This window comes from Takifugu flavidus, chromosome 19 (genome assembly GCF_003711565.1).
Source record: "Takifugu flavidus isolate HTHZ2018 chromosome 19, ASM371156v2, whole genome shotgun sequence".
Lineage (NCBI taxonomy): Eukaryota > Metazoa > Chordata > Actinopteri > Tetraodontiformes > Tetraodontidae > Takifugu > Takifugu flavidus.
In genome coordinates, this window is record NC_079538.1 from 11,671,278 (window position 1) to 11,694,939 (window position 23,662).

The following is a 23,662-nucleotide window of genomic DNA, read 5'->3' on the forward strand; positions in this document are numbered from 1 at the left end:
ACAATCGACGGCACAGCCTGTAGCAAAGGATGCCGGGAAATGTATGCTGTCCTCGTTGAAGCGCTGTGGAAACATGTTATTTGCAAACTACATTGTCCAAAAAGTTCCTTTACCGCTACTTCTGCCGCTCTTTAGGTAAAAAAAAGTAACAAAGTATAATAATAAACTGATATAAAAACTTGAGAAAAGTTTGTCGAGTGGCTAATATATTATAGAGTGAATAATGCAGAATAATGGGCCGTGCCAAAACGACATGATTATCTTTTAAAAGAGTTCAAGAATCCACCCTCTTCTCAGGTTGGAGACCACCTCCACACCCACCACAGGACTGCAAATGTCCGTCCTACAGCATCCCCACCTTCACACGCTCCTGCGGCCCTGTGCGGCAAAGTGCGGCTGCAAGTCTTCGGCATCTACCTGAGGATAAACCTTAACCTCCCCCCCAAACAAACATCGCTAATCTTGGGCTTCTTGATTACACCGGTCACACACTGCTTGTTGTGGCCATCAGAAGGATCTATCAGGTGGAGAGGCAGACTCATTTGGGGATATTTTGCAGCGACCCTGCGCAGATCCAGCATGCAGATGATAACATGCGCGCTGCTGACGCTCATCATCCTCCCCGTCAGCGGTTCCTCGGAGGCTACTGACTCCTGCCCTGCTGTCTGCGAGTGCTCCGAGTGGAGGTCTCGCACCATCTACTGCTTTGACATTGATATTCTGCCCAGGTTCCCAGCAAGCACGGAAATATTGTAAGTAGGCGAACAAAACGCGTCTGTAAAAGCGCTTCATGCATTTTGAATGTAAAGTGCTCCCAAGCCCGGGGAAAATCATTTTAACATCATATGATTATTTCTTCAAAGTGTTCCCAGAGGGTTTCGGAGTCTGACTGTTGTGTTAAGTGTTTTTTTCTCCATTTCAGGGTATTATTTTCGTCAGTTTTACGGACCACTAGCTGCTCACAAGCTATGTTCCAGCTGTCAAAGTGAATTCTGATGGGGATTTGTGTGAAATTAAGTCATTTTTTAAATATATCACACTGTAAGAAATGATTAATTGCAGGGCATATAAAATATACAGCTGCGAATTACCACAACGATTCGTTAGTTTAAGGCATAACACTAAATGCTTAACTGACTTTTATGAGAAAGAAATACTTTCATCAGTTGTAGTTTCGCGCACTTGTAACAAATGGTTTCATTTATGTTAATAATTGTAGTTATTCATATTGTTCAAAGAGAGGGAAATTGTGTTGAATATAAACCTGACAGAAAGCAAATGGGCTTCAGACCAATTAGCCAGTGTGGCTCACTTATTTCAATCAAGCTGTAATTTAGTTGAGATTAATCACCAGTAAAAAAAATAAAATAAAATAAAATCCTAGACTGGACAGAATTTTGGCCTGTCTCAATGTTTACACAGCAAATTTAATATTCCAAATGATTTTCACAATGTAGCTGAGTGGCAATTGCTTTATAATCTTCTGCTGATATCAAGAAATCTACACCTTAAAACCATCATCTAAATAAATTAGAAATCACAATTTATAAATGTAACAATATATTTCTTCCAGTGATAAAAATAAACTTTTTTCTATAATGCTTCATTTATATTTAAGGGCAGTTTTAAGCAGCTTTTTTGGGGGGCATGAGAAGGGATTTCAATGTTAAATACAAGTATCACATATTTATCGGCGTTTTAACTGCAATACTACATGTGACCACTGGGAAATGTTAGGAAACTGTGTCCATGACTGTAATTGTGCACCTTTGCATTAAAAATAGTTTGTTTTTTTTAATGACTGAATGAAAATCTGTTACTGGCAGCCATTTTGTTAGTTGCTCACCTCTCTACAAAGGTTACTGACAAATGGCGTCGTGCACAGACAAAAACTCACCTGAGCACATGTCAGATTCAAATCTGAAAAAAGAAAACCAGATTTGTCTGTCCAGACATGGTTAGATATCAATTAAGCTTTGCTGGAGGCTGCTTAGTTGGCTAAATTCTGCAGCCTCACCACTAGATGTCAGGAACTACACAGCAGTAGAAGCAGAGCTTTCATTCACTGCGGGAAAAACATCTGAACAAGACTTTTTTGTCAACTTTAATAGGGACACTCTGGGGGCGCGTAGGAAACTTCGTAATCGTCAGACTTTATGGCGTGCCAAAAAAAAAAAATGCCGGGAATATCAATAAATCACGCGTTTGGGGAAAAAATTAGGTTTGGAGCAAACACCTTCCATGTTCCATACAGTGGTGCCATTGTGAAATCACTGTTTGTGACACTAGAAAGATGGAAGAGCCTCAAAGTTCTCCAGAAATCACGCTGCTCTCTTATTAGTATCAAAGTTAAAAACAATGGGATGATTATGGCGTGCTCAGGTACCACTGAGGCCATGCATCCTCTGACAGCGACCGAGTCCTCTTTTGACTGACGACCTTCACGTGTGTGCTCGAAAATCTGTTTCTGCCCACAGTCAGACTCCCAGACGGATCCAGAAGAATACCAGCAGCTCAATTCAGTGTTCCAGCAAATGAAATAGCGAAGCGTCCCGCTGCTCATCAAAAACTGGTTAAATCTTCACCACAAATGATAGGATGAGAATTCTGGGGAGCTGGAAACGATATCTTGCTGTAGATAATTGAATCTGAGGGGTTTTTTTGCAAGAAAGTGAAATTTTTGGACTTCTTTCGTGGAGGAAGAACATGCAAAAGTTCTGCTGGCAAAACAAAAGTTGAATGGAGAGCAGACGGCTGCAGGCACGTGTGTGTGCGTGTGTGTGTTTGTGTGTGTGTTTGTGTGTGCTGAGGCCACTCCATGTGTCACTGGGAGTCAGAGAGGCAGAACAGAAAGCGCAGACACGCTAAGAAGCAGCCGTAGCGTGACTCCCGGCGGCGTCTGGACGATGCGCTCAGCTACAATATTTACCTTCAACAGCACATTTCTCAAACACCCAGTTAGTTCCATTTGTGAACAATTATATTTAAAAAAGACTTCAAGGGAAATAGAAGAAAGCCGTTTTGGTTTTTCATAAACCCCTAGTTTTTTTTGGATGGGAGTTGAGAGGGGATAACTCAGGCCTGTCTGTCCATGTGACCCCTCAGCTAATACAGCAGTCAGATAGTCAAATGCTGCCGGTGTTGCCTGACTGGGAACAAACGAGCTGGGAATTCTGAGCGTATCCCAGCTATTCATTAGCTCAGGTGATGGAAATGCACCCTAATAAATCCTCCACTTCCACGTCAGGGATATTTCAGGGCTGTGATTTGATATGCAGAAGTGAAGACTGACCTCTGTCCACTGACCCCATTGGCCTGCAGATGTCACAGGATCAACCCTGACAGCTTTCTGAATGCAGCGGCCTCTCCCTACTTCAAACTCAATTCCCAGGCTGTTTGTTTTTCACCATCCAAAATGACAAATCGTGGAAGCACTTTTCTCTCGGAGCCCCTGAGATGGGCTCATTGGTCTTCTCCCCGTCCTTCTGTGAGGGCAAACGAGCACAGGTTAATTGCTGTTGTGCAACAGCGAAACACCCCCCGGCTTGACAAGGCTTTTTGGCATCTGCGTCGGCTCTGTGCCGCTGTGTTTGTTTGAGTTTGTCAGAGTGTGTTTAGGGTGCTGCGCTCTTATATCGACAGACTACCTGGGCTACAATTCAGCCTCGGAATTAGTTTGTTTTGTTCCCGTGATGATACTTCAAAAATTGCTCTTCTGGATGAGCCGCCTGCATTGATCCGGCGCAGAAACTCTGTTGCAAGTTGAGAAACAAGGAGGTTTTAGGTAACACCAATTCTAGTGCATCGTTATGGTGAGGAATTATGGGACATGTGCACATGTCTAATGCCTGGAGCTACATAAATAATGCCTGGACTCAAGCTAGCCCGCTCTGCTCCAGCACAATAAGATATTAAAAGTAGTAACTGTTCATCAGCTGGGTAAATAAATAAGATTATTTTTGACACAAATACAAAGTTAATTTTCCCTTCAGTAAACAACGTCAAGCTCTGTTTCACCCAATTAATAAAACAACGTCCTAAACAGACCCAGACTTGGTTTGACTGCTAGTTAAGTGACAACTAGTGTGCTGCACAATTTAGTACAACAGTTCCTAAACCATAGCTTAATGATAACATTGAGAGCAAAGTACTAAGTTTGTTTTCATTTCCCAGATGGCTTTTCGAGACGCGACTGTCTTCCGTGACGGCAGATACCTTTTCCAGCATGGTCAACATCTCAAGGATGTGAGTGACATTTTATTTGGAGGCATCTTTTGTCCTCTCAAACCGGTTTCATCCAGGTTGTTTTCCCCCTCAGTCACCTGCTGCTTTGGTCCAAATCACCCCTATTTTTATTCCCCACCTACGGAGGAGATTTTCTCCCTGTTTCATATCACCACTGGCTCCTAATGGTGTTCCTTCAGTAGGAATGCTGGCCACAGTGGGGTTTGGACATTATTGAGGTATTCCCGCCCAGGCTTTTGGGCGTGTGGTGATTTTACTCTCATAGTTGGGGTGAAGCCTCTGCATTGAGGTAAAATATACAGTTTGAGCCCTGATTCCTGGCCGCTGACTCCAACATCTGCGTCTAAGTCATGCATGAAGGAGACGGAGGTGGTTATTTTTCCCTAAGCCTCAAATAGACATAAGTGCTGACCGACAGTGGATCTGCTGAGTCTCTGTTGTCTTTCCAGATGAAACGATACACTGATAGAAAACCAGTGACATTCTCAGAAACCTTTAAGAATAAGATTAAGGTCTGTTGTATTAAGTACCAAAGCAAACAGAACGTGTGTTAGGTGTCCTATCAGTTCAAATGTTACGTTTATTTAAAGAGCATACCTGCAACCAAGTCATAACAAATGGGAGCAGCATGACGGACGACCCGGTAACGCATACGCGGGGAGCATTCCTGTAAAATTGCCCGTGATTGGGAGGCATTAAAAGTGGCATGATAAATTTGAGGAAGAGTTGCAGGGTTTGGGGTTTTTTTTTTTGGATCCCAGCACGTCCACTTATGAAAACAAGTCTTAGATTTCACTTGCATGCTAGCGCAGAACAGGTAAAACGCACAGATTTTTGTCGAAGTTGCAATGCTGGAGCTTAAAGTGGGTGGTGTGTTTCTTCCAGATATATATCTGTAGATGTTACGCTGCAGAAGCTGGAGAAGCACTCCTTCTACAGCCTGAGGAAAATCACCCACATGTGAGTAACTAAAGAAAAACAGCGTTGCCCTTTATTGATCCCTATTGATGAAGCTGCTCTGTTACTGTCTGGGGAGAAAAATGCTCCATTTCGAAAAACTGTCCCACAGCAAATAGAAGAGCAGCATAAATGCATTAGGGGTTTATTTCTCTTGTGCACCACTTATAGATCCTAATAAGGCAGATTCGCCTCACCTGAATACCCTCTTGTGGGATTAGTGCAGGCAATTTAGATGAAAACCAATTAGGTTTGATAAAATAACAAATAATCAATCTTACGGACCGAAGAGACGCCTGCAGCAGCTGTTATTTGTCTTCTCGAGCTCATGCGCTTGTTAAAGCTGCTCGGGGAGAAAATCCACCAAGTTGCACTTTATTCTCAAATATTGGAAAGAGATTTATGGTCGAGTCTGTGCGCAGGCACAAAATACCTCCTAGCACTTCATATTTTACCGCACGACTTCCTGCCTGTGTGAATGTTTTGCTCTGAGGGCCTTCACTTGAATTAACCGCTATAGTTTGAGGCATTTCCCTAAATCATTGTTCTCCTTCCCTTACTTGATTCCAGACATCAAAATACAGACATAAAGCTTAATTCAAACCGCAGCCTGAGGTCGGATGTGTGTTCTGACGGTGGATTTTGGATATCTGGGTCCTATTTGCCATTGATTGTGCGCTGGAGTGGGCTGCCATACATGGGATAATGGCATCTTTCTGGGGATTCCTTCAGGGTCAGACGCAAATTAATGCTCAACCTCCCGTTGGCTGTTCGGGGCCTGCACCACCAGCTGTGGGTTCGGGGCTGCGCAGCCAGAACGTCGAAGGAAATAATCAGACTTGAAGCACTATCAAGATGAAACATCAGTTTTGAGAAATTTGGGAATCAGGAATTCTCTCTTGATTCCCGATTGTTTCCGCATCCTCCATGAGTGTGTTGCCACACGTCTCCGCCTCCTGCAACAGCAGTGTTTTAACCCACGAATGAGGAACACATTGACTACAAAAATCAATATTATCTTATAATAAATTCAGCAGAAGGAGGCCTGACCATTGGGTCGAAACGTGGGCCGCTTTTTTTTTCTCGAATGGGGCTGAAAAAAAATCATTAAAACAACAGAAGGAAAACACCCTGGAGTGCTTCAATCCACCACCCACCTGAAATATGTTCTTTGGATCACATGCACTCACAGTTCAGCTTTTCTGTGGCCTGGTCTGGGTCAGCGTATGACCTTCGCTCTTCTTGGAATGGATCGGCGGTGCTAGCGGCACCAACCAAACTGTTCCCGTATCAACCTTAAAAACCCCAATTCCCGAAGAAATAAAACCTCGCATTGACATGAAAGCAGAGTAAAGGAATTCCCAACATCTGGAGTTCAAAGAGCTGCGACTTAAGCGCGTGTTTGTTTGACTTGGAAAACTCCAAACGCCACGGCCATTTTGTAGTCCATTACAAGGCTACTATACATGTATATAAACAGTGATTTATAGATCGTAAAACTGCCCTCAGCGAACATCTGCAGTCGCACAGCAGCAGCAGGGGAGGATGAACGTCTCCGACGCCACGCTTTAACTGACCTCCCCCCGTCTGTCTGCTGCGCCAGGTGTGCGTTGACAGACGAGAGCGCATGTTTCAGAGGGCGACACGGGCTCCGACGGCAGAGAGAGGTGTCCGGGCCAGCCCAGAGCACGCTAATAAAAGCCTAATTGGACTCTTCTGGTCCTGGCCGTCGCCACCAGGTTTCCACTTCGCTTCCACGTTGGCGCGCGCTTCATCCTGTTCTGAGGTTTCAAAGTGGCCACGGCGCACTCTCGTGCTGAGATTCTCCGTTTTTAACAAGTGCATTTTTCTTTCAGAGAAATACGTAATGCAAAAAGTCTGACCTACATCGACAAAGAAGCCTTTAAAAATCTCCCCGACCTCAAGTACCTGTGAGTACGGCGTCCTCCCACTTTCTTACTTTTAAATTACACATATTTTCAACATGACTGCGATAAAAAAAGGAAAGAAAGGTCTGGCACTAATTTAGACATTAGGATGTTTTTTTTTTCATAGGCAAGCCAATTTATTTGGATTTATGCAGTGGTCCAGGACGACTTCAGCCAAATGTCAAGGGGGTGTTTATTCAGCAGATATTTTATGTTTCATATATCTGGCCTGAGAGTAAAAGAATCGGCATTCGGGCTCATAATATATGCTTTAGAATCCTTAAATTCTGTTTGTCGGCAGAAAATTGGATTTAAATGCTGTCTTTAAGGCCTGTGTTGTAAATACAACTTAATAAAATGCTCTGTGTATTTTATTTTTTAACTTTTACACTGTAAAAACTGTGTTTCTCCCAATGTTCAGGGGGATCTTTAACACCGGCCTCACCGTCTTTCCTGACCTGAGCAGCATCCACTCAGATGACCCGTACTTCATCCTGTAAGTTGTTTTTATGCTCATTATTATGACCTTTAATATGTCAAAGTTGAAGCTGGGGAGAAATGCCAATTTGTGATCTACTAATAAATCCTACTGTATCATTTTAAACCATTTTAGATGAAAACGAGCACTTTTTTCCTTCCTTATTACTGAGAAATGCTTCTACACTGCTCTCAACATCATTTCCCCCTTAATGAATGTCTTATGGGTATATGATGCGTGTTTGTGTGTGCGTGTGCACGTTGCAGACTCAACAAGCATCTCGCGTGCCAACAAAACCATCTGAGAGAAATGTGTTGTGCAGATCCTCACCTCTCCGTGTCGCGCCCTCCTCTTCCTCCTAATGTAATCTTCCTCCACAGACCGATTGCTGTGGCGCTCTCCAACATAAAAATGGATGTTTATTCACTGCATCACTTAATTTAATCTGTGTTTGGTGTCATTCCTCGCAGGGAAATTGTTGATCATCCCTACATCACTGACATCCCAGCCAACTCATTCCGTGGCATTACCAGCAACGTGCTGACAGCGTAAGATGTTATTTTTATACAAAATGCATTAAACTTCCTAAAAACTTTTTATATCTATAAATCCAAACATCGAAGTAGCTATTGTAGAAGGAATGGGACCCATATTATGTCACTCAGAGCCCACGTCCAAACTTCCTAAAATCACACAGAGAAGACAGGAAAAAGTATCCACAACTGTGAAATCGAGGAAATTTGACAGGAAGTGGCGATGCTTTGCAATTTTAATCCTCAAGTCAGGATTTTAAAGAAGCCGTTGGGTTCAACAGCCTGAGATCGCACCGACCCCCAGAGCATGTGAAACGAGTTACTGCTGCACAGCGCAGGAGCAGAAATAAACACGTGGGATATATTTTCATCATCTGAGGTATTTTGACTAAAATGACAGCTTTTTTTTATTATTGCTGCAGGATGTTGTATGGAAATGGCTTCAGGGAAATTGATCCTCACGCCTTTAACGGGACCAAGCTCGACCAAGTGTAGGTATTTTCTCTTGCGCGCAGATGTGCCGGGTTTGATTCAACATTTCAGGACTGGCACAATCCATAATATCATAAGTGTGATGAAGTCAGTGGGATTTAAACCTTTTATTTGCCATCAGACCCCCGACAGAGATTCATCTCAGTGGTAGAGTCATTTCTCAGCTGCTCGAATCAGCGGATAACTTTTAATAAAATGATACAGTATCATTTACTGGCCCGTTTACTTCTCATCTGTACAAGAAAAGCAGAATCGCAGCTGCTCGCAAGCTTCGGTTTTCACTGTGGGGGAGGACCTTCCAGTCTGGGAGTCTGCAAAAAGAGTCACCCTCTTCCGCTCACGCTCTGGAGGTTTAAGTCAGACTTAAAGAAATCAATTTCACACTAGATTCAATTCTCCCAGGTGGATAAAGTGTGAGAGAAGCTGCTTTTTTCCCCACATTTGTCAGCCACTGGTCCAAAATCCTGCATATTGAGGATATGAGGTATTTAGGATATTAATTTTCAGGCTCGCTTCCTCTTCTACAACACCTGCACACCTCTCAGGTCCTTATAAAAGCCCAATTAAGCCATCACCGAGTGTTGGTTTTGGCACCGGCCTGCTCTGAGACTCAGACACTTTTCTCCCTATTTTCCTTTATTAGTCTGAAGACATTCTGAAGGATTATATAGCGAGTGTGCATTAGAGTCAGCTGTCACACAATTAAAGAAAACAAAGAGGGCAAAGTCCCATAACGAGCATAATACTATCACAAGCTTTCCTCCGACTGGTCTAATTAACGTTTGCATCAATTCTGTTTGAATAATGTTTAAATGATCCTGTCCAGTGACCTTCACAGGAACTGGTACCTTACCAAGATGGATGAGCAGGCCTTTGTGGGCACCATCAGCGGTCCGTTGCTTTTGTAAGTACCTAAAGAGATGGACATATTTGAGGGTTGTTATTCATACTGCATGTAAATTATTTTAAAAATCTTGCCAACTGATGTAAATGAAATCCACAATTTCAATAGAATAACACAACCAACACATGGTAGCAATTACCCTCAAACCAAATGCGTCCATCTGGATTAAATGCTGTGACTCAGATGGCAGATTTTTATATGCTGGTAGGCTTTGTGCTAAACTAAGCTAACGTTAGCCAAACAAAGAGACATGACAGTGACATTTTCCTGATCTTTCTTATCAAAAATACAAAACACTGGAGTGCAAATAGTAGCTTTAAAATGTGGAGCAAATGATTCTGGATGGTTATTCATCACTGCGTTCATAAAGTCGATACCTGATGAGATTCTGATCTGTGTAGAGACACAGCTCAGATCAGAGGGTAGGAACGATTCCCCAGCTGGGTTTTCAAGCAGGAAATCTGAAACCCATTGTGTGCGAGCGTGTGAGCGAGAAATTCCATCGTATTCTTTGATTCTGTTTTTCATTCTCAACGTCTCTGTAGATGAATGTCTGTTTCTTAGCAGCCGCTTTCAAATACCTGCTTCCTGTTTGGCCCCCATCCAGCCCTTTAGTGTCTGTTAGATCGGCGGGGTTCGTGTGCAGGACCTCCTCCCGTGTTTCACTAAAGAACATGAGTGAGGTCACGTCTATTAGGTCAGAAAGTAAACATCTGCAAATGACAAATTCAGCACTGCTTCTTTTTTTTCCACCGACTTACAGAATCTTTCCCAGGAGAGGAATAAAAGCAGAGGAGAGCAAATGGGTCTAAATAAAAAAACTTTCAATAAAACAGTTGGGCTCATTAACTTAATCTAATCAAATGAAACAGCCAGCAGATATTTAGCAAGGTTATTAAAATGAAGCAAGCAAAACAGAATTTGGCCTCCTCTTGGTCCCTGGGAAGGATTTCGTGTCCCGATAATGGGATCACGCAGGACGTTGGTGTGACTGACGATCCCCTGCACGTCCCTGGACGTGTTTTGATGGCCAAATGTGAAAAGCACACATGGAAGTGTTTAACAATGTATAGAGCTCTGGGAAACAGATGGAAGGTGTAGCTAAATTCATGGTCCCTCCAGCCCCAGATAATGTATATGGCATCTGATTTTTAGGGTCAGACCACATCAATCTCTTTTTATATGAGGGGGGAGTGGCTGCCGGGTTCTACGGGTCCATTATTCCTACCCCTCTGGTGCACATTGATCTGGTTCCATTCTGAAAGAAACTGAGTGTACCCATGCAGAGATCATCTGTAAACACGGGACAAAATGAACGCTCGCATGCTGCAGTGATGGCTTTGAATTTTGGTTCTGACCCAGGAAAACAGGAGACATCTGTGGGATCGTAAAAGTAGATATAACCTGCAGCTGGACAACAGGTAAAAAGATTAGCTCGGGAAAAAGAATAGTCGCAGGCGCCCGAGGGTAGGCAACAATCGGTCACCTTTCCATGAAGTTAATAAGGCCTCTTTCTTTTTCATAGAGACGTGTCGCTAACGGCGATCGCCTCCCTCCCGACCTTGGGAATGGACTCGCTCCGTGAGCTGAAGGCGCGGGACGCGTGGGCCCTGAAGAAGCTGCCGCCCATCAAAACCTTCAAGCACCTGACCGTCGCCAACCTCACCTATCCCAGTCACTGCTGCGGCTTCAAAAACCTCAAAAAGAAACGAGGGTGAGCTCCGGACACTCATTTACTCCCCCAGAACTGGTGCTGTCCAATGCCGGCGCCTCCAAGGTGAATAACAGACAAACGGCGTCCATCAGAACCTTCCGTATAGTCTGAGGTTGTTGATTTAGACGAGTGGCACATCTGCATGCAAGCCTCAGACCTTTTTAGTTTTCACAAGCACACGTTTGGTTCGTGTGTGTTTTCCAGCTTTTTGGAGTACATCATCTGTAACCTCACCGCATTCTACGATCAGCTTCACAAGCGCTCCGTGGCGCCGTTGAGCATGCCTTCCCTCCAGGGTGACAGCGTGGTGGAAACAATCCCAGAACAGGATCTGAATGATGGAGGGCAGAGAGAGTCCCAGCAAGACTGGAGGATCGGTGATTTCCACGGCAGCCTGCACTACCACGCTTACTTTGGGGGCCAGCCAGACGAGGATGTGGGCTTTGGAGAGACCCTGAAGAACCCCCAGGAGGACACGGGCCAAGACTTTGACAGCCGTTATGATTATGTGGTGTGTGAGGAAGGAGAGGAGGTGGAGTGCACACCTGCGCCCGACGAGTTTAACCCTTGCGAGGACATAATGGGCTTTGGCTTCCTGCGAGTGTCGGTGTGGTTCGTGAGCCTGCTGGCTGTTCTGGGAAACGTGGTGGTCCTGCTGGTGCTGCTCACCAGCCACTACAAGCTGTCAGTGTCCCGTTTCCTCATGTGTCACCTGGCCGTCGCGGACCTGTGCATGGGGATCTACCTGCTGCTCATTGCTTCTGTAGACCTCCACACTCGGGCCGAGTACTTCAACCACGCCATAGACTGGCAGACGGGCCCCGGGTGCGGGCTGGCGGGGTTTTTCACCGTCTTCGCCAGCGAGTTCTCGGTGTACACCCTTACGGTGATCACCTTGGAGAGGTGGTACGCCATCACCTTTGCCATGCGGCTGGATCGCAAGCTTCACCTGCACCACGCGGCAGCCGTGATGCTCGGCGGATGGATCTTCTGCCTCATCCTCGCCGTGCTTCCACTGGTTGGGGTGAGCAGTTACCAGAGGGTCAGCATCTGCCTCCCAATGGACACCCAGTCCATCGCAGCACAGGTCTACATCTTGTCGGTTCTGGTCCTGAACATTCTGGCCTTTTTCATCATCTGCGCCTGCTATTTTAGGATTTATTGTGCCGTGCACAACCCTCACTACCATTCCGGATCCAAGGATACAAACATTGCCAAGCGCATGGCCGTCCTCATCTTCACTGACTTCTTGTGCATGGCACCCATTTCTTTTTACGCCCTGTCAGCTGTGCTGGACCGGCCCCTCATCACAGTTTCCAATTCCAAGATTTTATTGGTGCTATTTTACCCTCTCAATTCCTGTGCCAACCCATTCCTCTATGCCATCTTCACTAAGGCATTCAGGGGGGATGTATTCATCCTCCTCAGCAAGGTTGGACTTTGTCAACAACGAGCACAGCTGTTTAGGGGCCAGACGGTCTCGTCGAAGGGCAGCAGTGGGTCCTCTCAGACCCGCAGGGACAAAGTAAGGAAAGGAGGGATTATGAACCAAGAAGAAGTGCTAATCCACATGAAGAAGTGCTCTGGGCACAGCTACCAGCAAGCGGGCGGCCAGCCGACAAGACCCGAAGAGAGCCAGAGCCTGAACACGTGAGCCGGCACCGAGCCAGGGCGGTAAAGGAAGACAGGCTGCAGGTGTGAGAAGAGGCCTTGAAGTGTTTGTGGACCAGATTTGCGTGGATATTTCACAGAACGCTCCAGAATTCTGCATCTGCTTTAATTTCCAGGCCAAGTTCAGCTGCTTTCACGATTTCGGCTGTGATGATTTTCTTGTTCCAGTTGTTGGCAATATCGGATGTCACTAAAATATGAGGCTAATCCTTTTTTTTTTTTTTGGAAGGGCTGGTGAGAATAGAGGAGGGATTATTAAAGCGGAAAGAGGGCATGCATAATAAAAACATGCATATAGTTCAGTTGAATATTTCCTTTACAGACTGACATTAATATAGTTTCATGATAAAGATGGTGGGAAATGCTTGCCGACAGCCTGCTAGCTCACTGATGTTTAGTGTTAAGGACGTCATCTGACATCTGGCATTTGTTTGGCTGTTAGCAAACTACCAAAAAAATTTATTTTCATGAAATATTTTTAGGGGCTGAGAATTCATTAAATTAAATTCTTTAAATTTTAGCGACGATTATGCAAAGATCAAAGCCCCTTGGCTTGATCTACAATGTTACGTAAACTTGTATTACTACTGCCTATACGATACTACGGGTGTTGTCACAATATGTGGGGACATATGCTGCTTGGTGGCCTGAGCTCGCCGCCTGCTTTTCTCTAGTTGTTTATTTGTATATTTGATCTATTAATGTGTTTTTTTAAAGCTCAAAGTAGTTCTTTTACATAATGTTTTTTGACCTTGTGATCCAATTACAAGTATAAACACCAGGCACATTTCTGAGTATTATCTATTTTTTACAAATTGCAGATAGGCCTGATAATTACAAATATATACTCTAGGAGCTCCCTCTTTGGGAACGCTGTGGTTGTTTTTCTAGTATGATTGTGTTATTTTTCAATCCTCGTGGAAACAAGTGCCTTGTGTAATCAGCAGATAGCATCGCGTGGCAGCGGGGGGGAGACCAAATACAGCTGGGACACGTGTGAGCTGGACCTCTGGAACTTAAGTGATATTAAGCCATTAGCAGGACACCCGCGGCCAGTGGCATCTCAACATCTGGTTAGCATTTCAGTTCCCAGTGAAATATCAAGAATGTAGGTGGATTTTCCAGGAACGATCATTTCAGATGGTTTTTAATTTTACTCACAAAGTGGCTCTGAGGATATTTGACCTGACTGCTGGACAGTCATGTCAAAAAAAAAGCAGCATTGCCAAGTCTATATGGGTCTAATGCCTTCTCAATGCAATCAGACCTGGAAAGATTTCGACCTGCATGTCCGCGCCACATTCCAGGCTGCTGGTGTGAATTCCAAACTGTATTTTCAGCTGAAATTTTTCCACAGCTTTAGTTCCGTCTTCCCCGTCGCCCCTTCGGAACAAACCGGTGTGGGCCCTTCAAACATTAAGCACGCTAAGCTGGCTGCACTTGTCTGCGCGGATGTTCAACAAGTGTTCAACAGTCGCTGCACGTTTACGTTTTCCCCGGTGCCGTCGGGTTCATCGCACGTCAAGGCAGGATTCACAGCCTGCGAGACAGAGTGGGCCAAATGAGCTGCCTGGGCCTGCGACTGATTTATTTTGACATTCCTCCTATGGCCGGTTCTCAGGCCTTTCTGATCATTCCTGTCTAAGCACTTCAAATAAACTCAGATCTTGAGCCTCACCTCAAACAAGCAGGGCAGCACCCAGAAATGCACCAAGCTAACACCGGATTAGTTTGCTCAAGTCAAATGTGGCGTAGGTAGGAGTAGGGCGTCCAGAACCCTGGTATTTGGAAGAGAAAATCCCAGCGTTTAAGATGTCATTTTTTTTGGTTTGTGAAGTAGAAGGCATGGCCGGGCCGGGCCACTTGAGAATCAAGCTGCTGTCTCACGCAAATCACTTGAATGGTTACTGGAGCAAAGCAAAAGCAAGCTGCAGTCCACTGGAACCACTGGAAAAGGAGAGGTTATTTCAATCAGATCTAACAAGCTGGGAGTTCAGGACAGGTGTTGAGAATTACAGATCCTATGAAATTGAGTATTTGGTGCAACCAGGTGCTGCCAAATGCCACAACAGACCTTTCAATTCTGATTTGTTACATTTTGAACCATGATTGAGTTTGTGTTGCCTTGCTTGGTCGTGTCTGGCAGCAAGAACAGGAATCAGCATAGAAGAGTTTGGGAACACCAGCATGATGAGGTTGGGCACCAGCGCTTAATCAGGCCCAGTTGTTGCTTTATGCAGAATAATTTCAAAGAACAGCTCATTTTTGGAACTTTTAACAAACAAAATGTCAAATATTCAAGGATTAAAACAGGTTACCTGCAGCTGTAGCAGAAGGTTAGCGGTTGCTCACGAGGTTAGCATGTTCAAAGATCCAGCAGGTCAGATCCAGCTCTAAATCAACCCCTTCTTCTTCAACAAAAACATCCATCTTGACTTAACTAGAAACACAGCTTGCGAGGTCAAGCCAGCCATTTCGGGGATGACATCAATGTTTTGATGTGGCGTGACAGGAAAAAGGGTGCACGACCCGAGACGGAACTCAGCCTCCGTTCATCTCGCCGTTTGCGCCTGTTTTCAATTTTGCAACGTGCACAAAGCTGCGCGAAAAGGTAAGTTAGGTCCATGTCGGAAGCCGAACAAATACTGATGACAGACTGATTTTCTGCCTCTTAAACCTGGAGTTTCCAATTCTTTAAGTTAAATTATAAATGGTAACGCTATCCCCATCCAGTCCTGCCTCCAGGAAATGGACGTGGACAGCTTTGTCCCGAAGCCAGAGGCGAACTCACGACACGGTGCCAACAGAGCACCACATTCCACGGACTTGTTGGTATCTGGTTCGCTGATTGGCGGCCTCCTTCCGTTACCTCCTGCACAAATGGCGCTGTGGGGCCTAAACTGGTCATCTTCAGGGTCTCATTACAGGCCTCACTCAGCAGCAGTCACAAAAGAGCCCACTTCAGAGGTCGCCAGGGAGGCGTTCCCCCTCTGCCGGGCCCACTACGTCTGTGTGCCATGCGATACATCTCAGCAGTGACAGCTTGCCTCAAATCCTTTTACAATCAAGGATAAAAATCGGCATGTAGTTTTCTGATTTGCCTTAATCCCAGACAGAACCACACCTTTATCTCCTAATTACCCACAGGGAAATTCACAGGGATTATATCTGTTTGGCTGCGGCTTAAAGGGGAGGCAGAGGAGAGCGCCGCCGTGCTTACTCTGACAGCCATCCAGCTCCGGATTACACGGCTAAGGAAGCCGAATTGAAGACACGTCCACGTTCATTCAGCCTCACATTTGTTTAGAAAGCGATTCCCAATCAGGGCGGCTGCTCTGACGAGATGCTTCTGCCAAAAACTGTCTGCCGAGACATTTGAGAAAAGTAGAAGTCAGAATTTGTTTGAAAAAATTGCCGTTAAGGTTGAAGAAATGCACCACCAATTACCAGCCACAGCCACAGACAGCTCCAGCAGTCTTGGGACGTCAGGGCTGGGCGCAATCAGCATCATTGACGGCAGAAAAGTCCCACAAATGGAGGATGTAACAAAGGCCGAGGCGAGTCTGCCACATTTTGTTGGGTCCCAACGCTGAGCAGCGATGCATTAAATCAAACCTGTTCTTTAAAAGGGAGAAATTGCAAGGGAGGGGTGCAGGTCAGGTGATCGGGAAGGGGGCTGAGGGCGACTTCACGGCATAAAAATCAGTAGTCATGGAAACGGAAAGAAAATCAGAGAAAAGCCTTTTTCGCAGCAGCCCGGCTAAATGTGAGCTTATTAGCACGTGTATTAAGGGTCTGTTCCGGTTCCTTGATTGGGATGATCAGGAACATCTGTGATTACCCTGCATTTATTCCGGGAATGCCTGGATTTAAACAGGGGAGATCTGCCTGATCTGACTCCTGTTGTAGATTAAAACAGGACGTGGATGATCCTCAGGGTTTACCCAGACGTTCTCTCCATCTGCACACACAAGTCAGGATTAAAAAGTCCAACGTTTGGTGGAAAAAGCACCAGGGTTCAGCTTCTTTTCCAAAATTTAATTTAATTAAGAAAAAAAAAAATTAAAAACACATAACCTAAACAGCAGTTAGAATACACGAGACAGAACAATCAGAACTGAGCGGATACGCTTTAATAAACCTCCCCTCCTGAATGAAGCTTCAGCTATCATTTGCAAGTGTTCTCGAAAAAATAAAATTTCCAAAGGCACACGACACTAAGCCATCATTGACGAACAGAAAACAATGGAGAAGCTCCAGATTTTGGTTTGCGGTAGCGGGTGAAAAGGTACCGAAGCCACCTGGGTCACCTGACGGTGGCCATCTGCAGGTGGAAAGCAGACAGGAAGTGACCCAGATCCGAGACGATTCCAGCTCCCCTGGTGCTTGCGCAATATGCTAACGTGGTGCTAACTGTCGACCAAACCAACCACCTTTATTTCACCACGCCTCGGTGGGGGGGGGGGGGGGGCACGAAAACAAACCGCAGAGCAACACGCAGGCCCCCATCAGCTGGAAACCACTTCAATAGAAACTTTTAAAAGTTGCGCTAAAATGAACACGCGGGCGAAGTGGACGTGCTAACGTTCTCCGGCCGACAAAAATAAAGGAACACTTGATAGATAAGAGCACAGTTTGGTGCGGCTTTCCAATCTTTGCAAATCAGGAACAAGTGGGACATAAATAGAGGAAACCACCAAATACAGAATTACAGTTTCCACTGACATTTGAGATTGTGGACAAGTTCAACAGAAGAGCAGTGAAAACACATCATTCAACACACACGCAGTCAGCCTAACACACACCGAAGCTACTGATTAACTCGACTGACAGTGCAAAATTTTCAGACGGCTGCTAAAATAAGAGCAAAGAGGAACCACCCACCTGCCGACTTTAAACCATTTTGTACAGTTCTTCAGTTTTGCGCTGATTTTTCGTGGGGGGGGGGGGGGATTTTTTGGATAAAGATGGAATGACAACAACTTCAGAGCATTTTTGGATTTCTAAATATTAAAAAAAACTAAAAAAAAACTAGTTGCCATTCATTTAAGGAAGCAAAGCAAATCAATCATTAAAAAAAGTTTAAAATAATTTTCCAATTGACCGAATGTAAAATTTTGGGGGGAGCTACACGCAACAGCCACTATCCCACAACAGAAATGGAAAAGCCCAACGTGACTGTGGCCATTGTGAAGGCAGCGATCGGAACCGGTGGCTGTTGCACATCTACTGTGTTATAATGAATAACCTTTGACCTCCTGCGGCGAGGCAGCCGAGATGACCCTGGTCCAGTGCACCTACGCTATGTGAAGCTCCTACTTTCATATTTATGTGGATTCTCTCGGGTTGGGGGGGGGGGAGAGAGAGAGAGAAGATGCCTGGAATAAGCAACAAACAACAAAAGGATGAAGGACGTTCCATTCACAGGCTTTACGTCCCCGTCGGATTCTCATTCCGCAAGGTTTGTTGAGTGTTTGAGGACACTCAGCCTTTTGCGACGCCTCACGGTCCTTTGGGCTTTGATAAGAGTTCTCAAAGACTCAGAAGAAGTTTCCTGAAACAAATCTAGTCCCAGGATATGGAAGGATATTGAAGTATCTGGTACAATGATGAGTTAGAGCGTTCCCGCTCCGGTTGACGTGTCTTTTTTTTCCTTCACCATTCTGCATCTCCAATGGCTTTAGAGAACACATAGTCTCTCCCATTCAGATTCATGATCCCGTCCTTCAAGTGGAATTTCCATTTGTTCTTACTTCTGTGAATCTGCAAGAGAGGAAATGAATGAAGGTGGGTGTCGAGAGTGGGAGGACATCGTTTCATTTTGTGGTGGCCGGACTTTAATGATCACCAGACCCATAAATACAGCTGAATCCCTGCTCCTTCATTAGCAGTGATGCTAACGCGAGCACTTAAAGGGATCTGTGAGGCCTCTCATGCTAAATTCTACCAGAACTGGTCAATCTGGTGGTGTTTAGTGGAACTGTCTCCTCTTCTCACACTGAGGGGGGCAGGGCTTTCACCAGGGATGGGTGCATAATGAAAAGTGCAGTTTGTGGAGCTGGTATGTGCACTCAGCTCCAGCATTGACCATTTTAGGTTATGCTGACATTCTGGTTACTATTGTCACCCCAGCAGATATGAAACTTCCCCCAAGACTAAAAAAAAAGAGCTTAAAGCAGCAGCATATTAATCTGCAATGCATCCCAGAATAATCCCTCACCTTGTCATACTGGCACACCACTACATTCTCTGTGTCAAAAAGCTCCTGGTCCTCTTCATCACTGACGTCGTCTTCACTGTTCAGCGGCTCCTGCGCGACAGACATACAATTAAGACCTAAAAATAGAAAGTAACGTCACAGAGGTGACCCATTTACTGCCGAGGTTTCGCACCTCTTCCACCTGCCCGTCCTCTGCCACTTCCCTCTCTTCTTCATCCTCTTCATCGTACTCCTCCTCCTCATCCTCTTCGTCGTCCGATGAAGTGTCCCCGGTGCCGTCCACCTGCAGCATCATGGGAGGCTGCTGGGCCTGAGGCTGCAGTTGAGCCTGAGGCTGCTGCTGCTGCGGGGCCTGTGGTGCTGCGGCACCAGAGATCTGTGGAAGCTGCTGGACCTGAGCTGCTGCCACCTGGCCAGTCTGCTGCTCGATGGCTGCTGATGCCTGTAACAACTGGTGCCGTTTGAAGCCGGGGTCAGGGTACAGGCAGCAGGAAAACATGTTGATCACATTGAAGATGCAGAGTATGTCCCACCTGCGTGTTGCCCTGGACCTTGTTTCCTGAAGCTAAGACGATCTGCTGTGGCTGGATGATGACCCCCGTCTGCTGGGACAACCCTCCCTGCAGAGGAGTGAGGACCTGTACACATGGTGAACAGCCATGCAAGCTCCAGATTTAATGTTGTTGGTCCACAAAAAGGTCAAAAAAGGGACAAAGTTCTCAACAACCAACAAGTGTCAAATTTGGACGGCTAAATCTTTATGAACATTTGGAATTTCTTTCTACAGAACACGACAAACCTGCTGTATGACCGGTGCCTGCACACCCGCAGGTTGCATCTGCTGCTGCAGGAGGATCTGCTGTTGGGGCTGCTGGATGATGTACTGAGTCCCATTGGCAGCACGGACGACCTGTAGTAGCTGACCTGCGGGAGAATTAAGTGGATCAAGGACAAAACTTGTGTGAAGTGGGCCTTTCACGATCTGGCCAGATAGAAGTGTGAGTTTTCACCTTGGCTGGTGAGGAGCTGATGTAACGGGGTGACCCCTGCAGGCAGAGCGAGGGTTGCTGCGGTAGCTGCTGCACTCTGCAGGAGAAAAGAATCAGACTCAGAACCACAGACACTCGAATACGCCCGCTGATGTGCATCCTATCTGCCTCGGCGAGGTTGCGAAGGGTTAAGAAGCTCCAAAAGCTGCTTTAAAATGGCTGTTTGAGCAGACAAAACAAGGTTTTCTGAAAGAGCACCAGCTCAGATGGTTGCGTGAGTGGAAACGTTGTCAGCAGGAAGTACAAAAGGTAAGAAATTCTGATGCTCCATTGGAACACTGAAAAAAACTAATAAAGGAAAGAAATTTGAAGAAATGGAGCATGCAAAGGAAAGAGTTCTGTCTGGTTTATGGTGCCCCAGTGTCCTACCACAGTCACTTCGGTATGATTTTAGAAACACAGATCTCATTTCGTTTTTCCCCCTTCTAAATTTATCTGGAATTTTCTATTTTCTTCTACATTCAGTTTCATTTTCCAGCCCAGTTTTTTCCACCCTCAGCTAAAAGCTCCAGGTTGCAGGTTATTTATACCATGAACCATTTTCTGCTGCTGTGTATGAACTATTTCCAGCTCCTTCTGGTGCTAAACCAATGAACACAGTTTGTGACTATAAGCATATTTAGGTGATTTATAGGTTATGAGTGTAAAGAGGGCAGAAGATATCAGTGTGACCAGAATACATTGCTTAGCCTCGTCCCAACCTGGAGAGGGTTAATAGCTGGACTGTTGTGAGCAAAGGTTACAAGCAAGGATGTTTCCTGTACTTGTTTCTAACTTACCATCCCCGTTGCACTCATGTGCTGCAGAATCTTAGAATCCTGCACAATGACTTGCTGCTGGGGAGCTGAGGAAAAACACATTCAAGTTGCACATTACTATGATGCACAAATAAACCCCTTAGAAACCACATTCTTTACAAGTGTTGGCGGTCTTTAGCGCCTGGTTGTGGCCGTGTCAGTGCTGGCTAACCTTGCTGTTGTGGCTGCGGAGGCAGGATGACTTGCTGGGTCTGCGTTGGCTGGGCCATCTGTTGAGCTTGTTGGGCCTGCTGAATCTGCTGCAGTTGCTGTGCAGCCTGCAGGGTCTGCTCCTCGGTGTGGAAGCCCTCCACCGCCTTGGACTGCAACAGTTTGTTTTCCCATAGCTGAAGGATGGAAACAATCCTTATTTAATAAATGTAAAATGAGCAGTTGCAGTGCACTTGGAAACGCTCATTTGACAGTTCGGAGCCCTCCGGGCTGCAGGGTGAAGCGTCTATGTTCGTATTTTTCCCTCCTACAGTGAGTGTTTACAGGAAAAACAATTCTGGAAATGTGTACCGTTTTCAGCTCCAGCAGAACCTGCTCGTCCACCCCCTCATCCAGGAACAGCTCCCGCACTTCGTTGATCACGTCATCGATCACAGACTTGTACAGTTTAGGCTGTGAAGAGACGAGCGCGTGAGGAAACCAACATTTTCAACCAATTCTAAGATTTTTGATTCATTATTATTTCACAGCCTATGCTAATGAAACCTATAAAACCAAACATATATCTGGATATGAAGACTTCACCAAATAGGACTAATATACAGGTATAAGCCCTCTTTAAATGTAATCACATGCAACTTTGCTCAGAAGGCAGATCGTCTCAGCCGTGTATCATCCAGTGTCCAAAGCAATGTCACACATCAGCGTCTCCAGATCAGAGAAGGCGCTACGTGCACGTCGCTTCGTGCAAATCAAAGGCTCTACATCAACACAGCGAGCGGCGGAACAATGCCAACGCCGAGCATCGCGCACCGTTCCCCGCAGCGCATTGTCCCCGGTGTCCGCAGCACGGACCTTGGCCTGTCCTCCCCTCCCCCTCGGCCCGTCTGCGCCACTATTTAAAGCACACTCTGGTGTTTATATGTGGAGCCGATGACGTAGCGACGAGTAGCACCTTCCCATCCCCGGCAGTCTATATTAGAGAGCCAATATGGCGGTATAAAACCAGGCGGCAGGAAGGAGGAGGGCCAGAACCGGAGCGAAGGGAGCCGTGGAAGCCATTTTACAGAGCAGCGGGCTGCTGGCTAACCTAGCTCCCGACATTGTCCCTTATGTGGCCGAATGTGAAGGACGTTTTCGGATGATTATCTTGGCAGTTATCGGTTAATATGGCACACGGAGCTGGGAGGAGTGGTGGTTTGGGGGACAGCTCTTCTGCTTCATGGTCCCGGAATGGTGGAAGGCGACTGACTGGCTGACTGACTGACGAAAATTCGGCTTCAGATTTATTTTCATAGAAATGCATCTCCCAAACCTGCCATGGTTATGTGCTTTGCGTACATCCACGTTTTACTAAACATAACATTTAGCTTGCCTTGGCCAAGACGTTCAAGTCTCATCGACAACACAATAAAAGCTTTTTCCCTCCTCGACCATTTCGAAAGCGCCTGACACTACAGAGCCAACTAACGGACAAATCGTCCACAATTTAGACCGTAAACCTACAACGTTCTACTCCAAAAAGGATTTTAATTTTTTTTTTTTCTAAAAAAAACTGAGAAAAAAATAGGTCGTCCTCACGCCTACCCATGATTTTTGAAAGCGTAATCTAGTTTCGAAAACTGAATGAAGAGGTCGGAAATTAAGTTTTATTTTACACGCTAGTGTGGTGTTTAAAGCAGATTCGGTGCCAGTCACATCAACAAAACCTCCTTTTCGTCTTCAATTTCCACAATCTTTCCCCACATTTCTCCCCCACTGACAAGCCTTAGAGATTGGTCCTTACCACTGGGTTCGAGTTAGCCGAGCTCGCCATTATACGCGTAGTGTAAAACCACACGGAACTTGGCGAGAAAGAGCCAAAAAAACTGGATAAAAACGGGTTAAAACAACTGGGAACGATGCTTTAAAACAGCCGGAATCACTTTTGTAAATAAAACACTGATTCAGCGGTCTTATTTACGATCCCGGGCTGCGCGAACCCAGCCGTCCTCCGTCCGTCGTTGTTCTGCTTTATATACAGAGCGTTGGAGCTGCGAGTGCGCGAGATACAGGGCAGGGTCAAGTCGCTAATAACGCGAGAGTTGATGTGGCGCTGATTAATTGGTTCGAATGGGCTTTTGGGAAATGTAGTTTAAACGTAGTAGTATCCCTGCGCTCCCTACAAAAACGCTACACACTTCATATTACACACAGTATATTAACAAGGTTACAACATCCGAGGGTGCTTTATGATCAAAGACCCCTTGGTCTTTGGTCAAAATTCAAATTTGAAATACGTTGCGAATTCTTTGTTTTATTTTGCTAACAGACGTTGAGTGTCACATAACCTTCTCTGTGGAGGTAAAGATCAAACGTTTGGAACCACGTTTTTGCATTATAAAGTAAAGACGTCTTGAATTTGTATCGAAGATGATCGCTTTTAAAGGTCGGCTCCGGAAATGAGGCCCCAAAGCCCCTCAGCAATCAAGTTGGCATTAACGCCACGTTACTCAAATCAACT

At 45.5% G+C, this 23,662-nt stretch overlaps 2 protein-coding genes and 1 long non-coding RNA gene across 3 annotated transcripts; 1 reads left to right on the plus strand and 2 right to left on the minus strand.

The window, feature by feature from the left end:
* The first annotated feature begins 359 nt into the window (after positions 1-359).
* Positions 360-13,716, plus strand: tshr (thyroid stimulating hormone receptor). Its single transcript, XM_057016611.1, has 10 exons — positions 360-752; positions 4,174-4,245; positions 5,131-5,205; positions 7,059-7,133; positions 7,552-7,626; positions 8,079-8,156; positions 8,564-8,632; positions 9,460-9,537; positions 11,063-11,251; positions 11,456-13,716. The coding sequence occupies exons 1-10, from the start codon at positions 580-582 to the stop codon at positions 12,903-12,905; spliced, it is 2,334 nt and encodes a 777-aa protein (XP_056872591.1). The 5' UTR covers positions 360-579; the 3' UTR covers positions 12,906-13,716.
* Positions 9,493-10,233, minus strand: LOC130515948 (uncharacterized). The gene is made up of 3 exons (XR_008947312.1): positions 10,119-10,233; positions 9,915-9,998; positions 9,493-9,545 (listed from the first exon to the last, which is right to left on the minus strand). It is a non-coding gene; the product is annotated as an uncharacterized LOC130515948 (long non-coding RNA).
* Positions 13,717-16,945: 3,229 nt separating the features above from the next.
* gtf2a1 (general transcription factor IIA, 1) lies at positions 16,946-23,186 on the minus strand. Its single transcript, XM_057016626.1, has 10 exons — positions 22,946-23,186; positions 21,511-21,612; positions 21,161-21,335; positions 20,971-21,035; positions 20,153-20,228; positions 19,942-20,066; positions 19,676-19,780; positions 19,315-19,593; positions 19,143-19,232; positions 16,946-18,685 (listed from the first exon to the last, which is right to left on the minus strand). Exons 1-10 carry the CDS (start codon positions 22,973-22,975, stop codon positions 18,578-18,580), a joined length of 1,155 nt encoding a protein of 384 aa, XP_056872606.1. The 5' UTR covers positions 22,976-23,186; the 3' UTR covers positions 16,946-18,577.
* Between the last annotated feature and the right edge of the window lie 476 nt (positions 23,187-23,662).